Source organism: Electrona antarctica (assembly GCF_951216825.1).
Source record: "Electrona antarctica genome assembly, chromosome: 18".
Classification (NCBI taxonomy): domain Eukaryota; kingdom Metazoa; phylum Chordata; class Actinopteri; order Myctophiformes; family Myctophidae; genus Electrona; species Electrona antarctica.
In genome coordinates this window covers 2,064,193-2,074,424 of record NC_136799.1, presented here as the reverse complement: position 1 = coordinate 2,074,424, position 10,232 = coordinate 2,064,193, and the positions used below count along the sequence as shown (strand labels likewise).

The 10,232-nt window shown below is 39.4% G+C and overlaps 1 protein-coding gene across 1 annotated transcript; it reads right to left on the bottom strand.

The window, feature by feature from the left end:
• Window positions 1-3,046: 3,046 nt before the first annotated feature.
• On the bottom strand, window positions 3,047-9,856 carry LOC306942660 (uncharacterized protein; the record flags this gene model as incomplete). Its single annotated transcript, XM_079528668.1, has 6 exons — window positions 3,047-3,333; window positions 3,849-3,977; window positions 4,628-4,699; window positions 8,614-8,802; window positions 8,962-9,082; window positions 9,617-9,856. The coding sequence occupies 6 exons, from the start codon at window positions 9,854-9,856 to the stop codon at window positions 3,047-3,049; spliced, it is 1,038 nt and encodes a 345-aa protein (XP_079384794.1).
• Window positions 9,857-10,232: the final 376 nt, after the last annotated feature.

Below are 10,232 nucleotides of genomic sequence, written 5' to 3'. Positions count from 1 at the left end.
ACCTTTAACCCATTTAGACCTGGTGTAAATATACACTGCTTGACCTTTAACCCATTTAGACCTGGTGTAAATATACACTGTTTAACCTTTAACCCATTTAGACCTGGTGTAAATATACACTGTTTAACCTTTAACCAATTTAGACCTGGTGTAAATATACACTGTTTGACCTTTAACCCATTTAGACCTGGTGTAAATATACACTGTTTGACCTTTAACCCATTTAGACCTGGTGTAAATATACACTGTTTAACCTTTAACCCATTTAGACCTGGTGTAAATATACACTGTTTAACCTTTAACCCATTTAGACCTGGTGTAAATATACACTGTTTAACCTTTAACCCATTTAGACCTGGTGTAAATATACACTGTTTAACCTTTAACCCATTTAGACCTGGTTAAATATACACTGTTTAACCTTTAACCCATTTAGACCTGGTGTAAATATACACTGTTTAACCTTTAACCCATTTAGACCTGGTGTAAATATACACTGTTTAACCTTTAACCCATTTAGACCTGGTGTAAATATACACTGTTTAACCTTTAACCCATTTAGACCTGGTGTAAATATACACTGTTTTACCTTTAACCCATTTAGACCTGGTGTAAATATACACTGTTTAACCTTTAACCCATTTATACCTGGTGTAAATATACACTGTTTAACCTTTAACCCATTTAGACCTGGTGTAAATATACACTGTTTAACCTTTAACCCATTTAGACCTGGTGTAAATAAACACTGTTTAACCTTTAACCCATTTAGACCTGGTGTAAATATAAACTGTTTAACCTTTAACCCATTTAGACCTGGTGTAAATATACACTGTTTAACCTTTAACCCATTTAGACCTGGTGTAAATATACACTGTTTAACCTTCTACCCATTTAGACCTGGTGTAAATATACACTGTTTAACCTTTAACCCATTTAGACCTGGTGTAAATATACACCGTTTAACCTTTAACCCATTTAGACCTGGTGTAAATATACACCGTTTAACCTTTAACCCATTTAGACCTGGTGTAAATATACACTGTTTAACCTTTAACCCATTTAGACCTGGTGTAAATATACTCTGTTTAACCTTTAACCCATTTAGACCTGGTGTAAATATACACTGTTTAACCTTTAACCCATTTAGACCTGGTGTAACCTATACGCTGTTTAACCTTTAACCCATTTAGACCTGGTGTAAATATACACTGTTTAACCTTTAACCCATTTAGACCTGGTGTAAATATACGCTGTTTAACCTTTAACCCATTTAGACCTGGTGTAAATATACACTGTTTAACCTTTAACCCATTTAGACCTGGTGTAAATATACGCTGTTTAACCTTTAACCCATTTAGACCTGGTGTAAATATACACTGTTTAACCTTTAACCCATTTAGACCTGGTGTAAATATACACTGTTTAACCTTTAACCCATTTAGACCTGGTGTAAATATACGCTGTTTAACCTTTAACCCATTTAGACCTGGTGTAAATATACACTGTTTTACCTTTAACCCATTTAGACCTGGTGTAAATATACACTGTTTTACCTTTAACCCATTTAGACCTGGTGTAAATATACACTGTTTTACCTTTAACCCATTTAGACCTGGTGTAAATATACACTGTTTTACCTTTAACCCATTTAGACCTGGTGTAAATATACACTGTTTGACCTTTAACCCATTTAGACCTGGTGTAAATATACACTGTTTAACCTTTAACCCATTTAGACCTGGTGTAAATATACACTGTTTTACCTTTAACCCATTTAGACCTGGTGTAAATATACACTGTTTGACCTTTAACCCATTTAGACCTGGTTTAAATATACACTGTTTAACCTTTAACCCATTTAGACCTGGTGTAAATATACACTGTTTAACCTTTAACCCATTTAGACCTGGTGTAAATATACACTGTTTAACCTTTAACCCATTTAGACCTGGTGTAAATATACACTGTTTAACCTTTAACCCATTTAGACCTGGTGTAAATATACACTGTTTAACCTTTAACCCATTTAGACCTGGTTAAATATACACTGTTTAACCTTTAACCCATTTAGACCTGGTGTAAATATACACTGTTTAACCTTTAACCCATTTAGACCTGGTGTAAATATACACTGTTTAACCTTTAACCCATTTAGACCTGGTGTAAATATACACTGTTTAACCTTTAACCCATTTAGACCTGGTGTAAATATACACTGTTTAACCTTTAACCCATTTAGACATGGTGTAAATAAACACTGTTTAACCTTTAACCCATTTAGACATGGTGTAAATATACACTGTTTAACCTTTAACCCATTTAGACCTGGTGTAAATATACACTGTTTAACCTTTAACCCATTTAGACCTGGTGTAAATATACACTGTTTAACCTTTAACCCATTTAGACCTGGTGTAAATATACACTGTTTAACCTTTAACCCATTTAGACCTGGTGTAAATATACACTGTTTAACCTTTAACCCATTTAGACCTGGTGTAAATATACACTGTTTAACCTTTAACCCATTTAGACCTGGTGTAAATATACACTGTTTAACCTTTAACCCATTTAGACCTGGTGTAAATATACACTGTTTAACCTTTAACCCATTTAGACCTGGTGTAAATATACACTGTTTAACCTTTAACCCATTTAGACCTGGTGTAAATATACACTGTTTAACCTTTAACCCATTTAGACCTGGTGTAAATATACACTGTTTTACCTTTAATTATTATAGTCTTAAACATAATAATAGTAGTACAAACATACAATAAACAGACAATAGTTCTTTTGAATATATGTTTATTCACTGATTGAGTAATAGTACCGGTATCAGTGTTACATATACTCTCTATAAAGTAATAGTACCAGTATCAGTGTTACATGTACACTCTATAAAGTAATAGTACCAGTATCAGTGTTACATGTACACTCTATAAAGTAATAGTACCAGTATCAGTGTTACATGTACACTCTATAAAGTAATAGTACCAGTATCAGTGTTACATGTACACTATATAAAGTAATGGTACCAGTGTTACATAGAATAGACCAGAACACCACTCCATGTGTTGTAGTTGCTTGAGTTATCATAGAGCATGTGTCCATTAGGTATTCTCATGTAAACGGTGTCTCCCTCCTCCAGCTCTACGATCATTCCATTAGAAATGGATTCCATCCGTCCATGATTGTTCCATCCCTGGTTATACATGAGACGCTGACCATTTTTATACATATAGATGTACACAAACTCTGATGATTTACCAAAGAAAGCTGCAGTGAACCTGAAGTGATAAACGCCTTTAACAGGAGATGTGAAGATTCCTATGTAGAGAACACACATGCATGCACACATATGCACGCACGCACGCACGTGCACACACACACACACACACACACACACACACACACACACACACACACACACACACACACACACACACACACACACACACACACACACACACACACACACACAAATCATGGTGATGCTTGGTGAAAACACAGTTAATTAAAACCAAATTACTTTAAAGTTCTGTCATCCCATTCACTATTGATTTCAATGGGAAATATTCATTTACCATTAAATTTACCATTAAAAAGACCTTCTGAAAACCTTTTTCAAAAAATGATATTGTATACATCAGGTGTTTTTGACCTGCTAATAACTACATTGTATCCATTGGGATACAATTGCCTTCTATTTTCCCCATTTCCTGAAAAGTAACAGTTTTGGACAAAGTTTCCATCTGACAGTAACATTAGTATGTAATTACTTGGTGAGAGATAATTATGTTATGGATTAATAATGTTAATTAACATGACTTAATCACACCTACCTGTGGATGGATTGTAGGAGTTGCCGATGTTAGTGATGACTCTCTTGTAGACCAGAGTGGTGACAGAATTAAATGGTCCTACCTGTCCATCATTACTCAAACCAACAGAGAAGGCAATCTGTGGTTTGTCTGTCAACACAGGAACATTATATAACTGTTTATAATATTATAAAAGCATAAATGATACCATCAACCCTATATTAAAACACTTTTTTTTGGGTTATTTAATCCATTACATTATAGCGCCCATTCGATTTATAAACACGGACCCCTTTTCCGGACGGACCGGCGGAAGTTGTTGATGTATGTGTAGCAGCTAACAATAGCCACACCACTCTAGAGTCGATCGACAACAACGGGAGACAAGAATAAATCTATCGAGACTAGCGACTGGACCGTGGAGCGCCGTCTAACTCAGGATCTTTTTTCATAAAAAGACGGGATGATTTAGATCGCGTGTTATGAACGTTTTAAGATTTTCGTTTTCATCAGCTAAACAGGGGAGTTTTTCGATGACGTCTCACTCTTGCGCGTCACCGAGGATTGCCCAGCAGGCGCGCCTGGGCTATAGAGCCATGCGATCCGTTCTCATATCAATAATCTTCGTCTTTTGGACAATACTTCGTCCTGGGCGTCGGGCGTTACTAATAGAAAGGACAAAGTACTTTGTCCTGGGCGAGTGTTAAAGCCCCATAATACTTATCATTATGTTGTTGTTTTTTTGTGTATCTGAGAAATATAAAGCTTAACAACATATTGTATGAACATACTGTACTTACTCCACAGTTCCTGCACCTTGTTGTCAGTGTCAGCGAGCCTGTTCTCTACACTGGACAGCTGAGCAAGATGGGCTGAAATCAACAACATTCATATTAAATCAGCCATAAATCCACCTGTAGTTTAATTTGAGTAGATCAACTATACAAACAATAACATTACAACTAAGCATCAAATTAAAATAAATGAACACTAAATTAAGTCATTTTTCCGACACTGTCCTCTCCTGCTTGCATTCACTGAACATCATGTTGTTCTAATTACCTTCACTTTCCTTCTTCAAAAACGATGAAATACACATTGTAAACACAGCCAGTGCCTTCACAGCTTTTTCAAATCAATCTATTCTCAAATTATTAAAATAATGTAACGCTAAAGGAAGTCACTTTTTCCCCCCAGCACTGTCCTCTCCTACTTGCATCCACTGAACATAATATTATTATTATCACCTTCACTTTCTCTCTTCAAGGCCTCCACACTGGTCTCACTGCTGCTGAGTCTGGTCTCTAGAACCTGGACCTGGTCATCAGTGGTACCCAGTCTGGTTTCTAGAACCTGGATCTGATCATCAGTGGTACCCAGTCTAGTCTCTAGAACCTGGACCTGGTCATCAGTGGTATTCAGTCTGGTTCCTAGAACCTGGACTTCGGTCTCACTGCTGCTCAATCTGGCCTGAAGGTCTTCCCGCTCTTTCTCTCCGGCACTCAGTTTGGCAGCCATTTCTTGAAGAGAAGAAAATTACAACAAAATTATTTACATATTAGTTTTAAACACAACCAGTACCTTCACAACTTTGTCAAGCTCCGTTTTTAAATCTCAGCTTGCAAAAATACAGTACATTTCATTATCAGCACAGCAACTATTCTCATTTTTTTTTTTAATAATCGAACGCTAAAGTAAAGTAATTTTCTATTCTCCAAGCATCAAATTAAGTAATTGAAATGTATTAACATTAAATTAAGTCACTTTTTTCATCACACTGAACCAGGCCTGGAATTTCATCCTTTTAGGGGCAATAAGGCCACTTGTCCTTTAGTGTGGTCATCCTTTTAGGGGAAAGGCCACTTGTCCTTTAGTGTGGTCAACTTTTTAGGGGAAAGGCCACTTGTCCTTTAGTGTGGTCAACTTTTTTAGGGCACAAGACCGAGTGCCAGGGCATGAAGGCCATCAATTAAAACAATGATTTTAAGTCCCCAGTCTTAATTATTTTAGCTTAAAGGTTAAGGATGATTACATTTTTTTTTCAAGGCGAACATTGGTTCAGAACAGTGCTTCTTAAATAAATAATCACGGCTTTAAATAACAGAATATAAGTAGCTAAAATATTGTAAACATGTATGTAACATGTATTGGGGTCCCAGTCCAGAGATGAAAATCATAATGAAATAGCCTAGGACCCTGTCACCCTATAGGCTAATTCATATACATTTAATTTGGGGGTACTTGAAATTAAAATGGCTGAGGATCACTGGGTTAAACTGTGAGTTAATTTACAGAAAATACAATGACAGCCTACATAACGTTTGAATGAGGGCTTGGTTTAGAAAAGCCTATATTTTGTGCTAAGTAATATATTGAATAACATAAATGTAGGTTTTAAGGCTAGACTGGCATATGGCATTGTAGAGAGGTTAGTCACAGATGAGATTATCTCTCCATTGTGGGGCTGCAGGACTGAGGACTCTGGAGATAAGTCAACACAAAGTGAAAGTGCAGCTTCAGATCAGTTTTTTGTTCTTATACCTGGAGTAAGTGTGTTATCTGCACTGTGCACAGGCAGGGGGCGCTGTGCACAGGAGAACAATGTGTTTAATTATATCCATGGTATTTTTCTGTCGCTATCCAGCGATGCTGTTTCGTGTTAGACAAAAATATCAGCTGGACCATGTCCGACCAACGTTAAAGGAGAATTCCATGCTAGAAGGCTTTCTTACCTTTCTTTGTAGTCGTTACGTCCCCACCAAAGAGGTCCAGGTGTTTTTTTGTGCAAAAACTCCTTATTGGCTATTTCCCCTACCATAAGCCCTCAATGAATTGCATTGAATTGAATGGGGCTATGGGGTGTTGTGCTAATTTGCTTATTTCCATCGAAATAAGTAGTAAAGTGTGCCGCTTGGGATATTATTTACATTATGAAGAGAGGATGTATACAAAAAAATAATAATTTTGAGCGATGGAAATAAGCGAATTAGCACAACACCCCATAACCCCATTCAATTCCCATTCAATGCAATTCATTTAGGGCTTATGGTAGGGGAAATAGCCAATAAGGAGCTTTTGCACAATAACACCTGGACCTCTTTGGTGGGGACGTAACAACTACAAAGAAAGGTAAGAAAGCCTTTTAGTATGGAATTCTCCTTTAATGCATGTGACGTAGGAATGCCACACGGTCGCGACGGTAGAAAACATTATTTTGTTTTGAGTGATAGTTGCAGTCTGACCGGATAGCTAGATTAGCTACACTAGTAGGCAGCGTGTGGGCTAAATGACCTCTGTTTACTCTGTCAGTGCGTGTATGCGTGGCACGGAGGAGGGAGGAGGACGCGTGTGTGCGTGCGTGCGTGCGTGCGTGCATGTCTACAGGCCCGTTTACCAAAAATTAGCCTGCTTATCTACAGTGCGTGCACACAGACACACACGCGCGCGCGCGCACATGCACACGCACGCGCACACACACACCGGGAGCCTGCTTATAGGCGAGACCTAGATGTAATGACCTTAAATGTCCATATTTATAAATCAGCATAACGCCTCCACAAACTAAATGATTTTACAAAGTTGCAACAAGTGAATGTTTCATAATGTCCATTAAAATGTCATCCTTGTCAGAAGGAATCCTTGTACAGTATGTCCAGAAAAAGTATCTTATTTCTAAAGATGCACCAAATATATCAGCCGTATATCGGTATCGAACAATATCAAAATATAAAATCGGTTTTATACTTTGTCATTTTGGACTGAGGTCGATTAAAAAAAGGCTTCAAAATCCTAAAATTTTTCTGAAAAACCCATGTTTCTATGTCAGTGGTGCTCAACCTTTTTCATGTCAAGGACCCCCAGAATTATCTCTATTGGGCCACGGACCCCCATCTCAAAATATGTAGTTCCAGGGACCCCCCCAGAAGCCACATTTTAGTTAAAAATGTTCGCTCCGAAATATATATTCAAAGATTTGCGCCACATTTTCACGACTTCAAAAATAGCAGACCTACAAGCTCGTAGTGTGCCACTCGGTGGCACGCTATGAGCTTGTAGATCTGCTATTTTTCAATAGCTAAAGTATAACACAATGCGCTTAATAAGAGTGCACAGTTTATTATAAGTCTGCGTCGGCACCCAGAATCACACTGAGTATATAATGAGTATTGTAATGTAACTATAAGTACATGCACTCCAGAACAATTTTTACTTTCTTCAGTTTTTACAATTTGCAATACTTTTACTTCTACACCACTATATCTCAGAGGAACATATAGTGACCTTTTACTCCACTACAATTTTATGATTTTTTTGGGTTATAGTTACTTGGTATTATTACAAAGCACGCACGCACACACGCACGCACGCACGCACGCACGCACGCACGCACGCACGCACGCACGCACGCACGCACGCACGCACGCACGCACACACACACACTAACCGCTTCAGCCTTCTCTCTCTCTCCCCGCGCGAGCGTGCGCTCGTGCGTGCAGTTATTAAGGTAAAGTAACACAAAAGAACCAAACCACTTGGCAAATGTCAACACAACTACAATACAACTCTGCGCGGGACGTTTGGGGAACATTGGTTACCGTAATGACTGGAAAATTGCGCAGAGGAAAAACGGTAAAATGAACTGCTGTGGGCGCCGGTCGGGGCACATGGGCACCACGGCCACTGTGGCCGTCTGGGGGCATATCAGAGGGGCAAAGAGAGGGGCAACGATGGCCGTGGCCGCCGTGAAATTCCTGCCCTGCACTGAACATCATGGTGGTCTAATTACCTTCACTTTCCTTCTTCAAGGCCTCCACACTGGTCTCACTGCTGCTCAGTCTGTTCTCTAGAACCTGGACTTTGGTCTCACTGCTGCCCAGTCTGGTTTCTAGAACCTGGACTTTGGTCTCACTGCTGCTCAGTCTGGCCTGAAGGTCTTCCCGCTCTTTCTCACCGGTGCTCAGTTTGGCAGCCATTTCTGAAGAGAAAAAAATCACGGCGAAACTGTTACACATTTTAAAACACACAAATCAGCCCTTATATCTTCTTTAAACTTTAACGTCTTTAAAAAAAATAAAATAATGAATCACATTTTGCACACACAAAAAAAGCATTGTAGTTTCTTAATCATCCTGACCTGCATTCTCCTTGGCTATCCGGTCCATCTCGTGCTTGGTGATGCCCAGCTCCACCAGAAGATCACTGACGGAGTCCCTCTGCTTCTCCACCTCTCCCTCCACGTGGCTGAGGCTCTGTCCCTGTTTCACCACGTTGGTTCCCAGGTTGTGCACCATGCCTTAGGTAGAGAAAATTAGCTAAATGTGTGGCAAATCTGCAAAACAAATGCTTACCACTAGCTTTCTTCACAGATGTGTTCATAAAGGTGTCTACTATCACATATAAAATTGTTCCAACCCAACTCCCTTGGGAAACTTTGTGACATCTGCTGAAGGTTGGGGTACCATAAACATCCAATATAAGGCAAAATTCCATTATGCTTTAAGTAGCATGTGACATGTCAAACTAGGGGGTTTTCATGATGCTGAATCCACTCCAAGCATTAGTTTTGCATGAAAACACTCCTTGGGCTAAATTCGGCCATAGCCACTTGCCCAAATGTGCCCAAATGTGCTGACCTCATCACATTTGTGATGACGGCTATGGCCATATTTAGGCGAAGGAGTGATTTTTGTGCAAAACTAATGCTTGCAATGGATTCAGAATCATGAAGCATTTTTTTTTTCAGATTTTCATTTAGCTAATTTTCCCTTATTACCTCTCTGCTTCTCCACCTCTCCCTCCACGTTGCTCAGGCCCTCTCTGGTCTCGGCTCTCATGTCCACCACGGTGGTTCCCAGGTTGAGCACCATGCCTCTCAGTTTCTCCAGTTCGGTCCAAAGGTCTGGTTGTAAGAGGGTGGCTGGTTCTGCGCCGTTGCCTCTCTCACTGCCCGACCCCCCTGGGTCTCCCTGAGCTCCGACCTCAGAGAGACACACAAACAGCAGAACCAGCAAAGCTCCGGCAGCCTTCATTCTGGATGCAGAGTGGAGATACTGAAGACAGTGTGTGGTGCACTCTTTATACTCTCACGCCCTCGTAGACTATAGCGTTGGACACGTCACTGTGCCCGCAATGGAAAGTTAACCTATTTTGACCTGGGAACGATTCTACAAATGCCTTCTAAATCCTGACAGATTTCTGAAAAACCCATGTTTCCATGTCAGTCGTTCCCAAACAGTTTCATGTCAAGGACCCCCAAAGATATATGAAATTGGCCGCCGACCCCCATCTGAAAATATGTTGTTCCAGGAACCCCTGAGTTCCCCTTAAAATGTTCCCCCTAAAAATGTTCGCTCTGAAAGAATATATATTCAAAGACTTGCGCCGCATTTTCCCAATTTTTCAAAA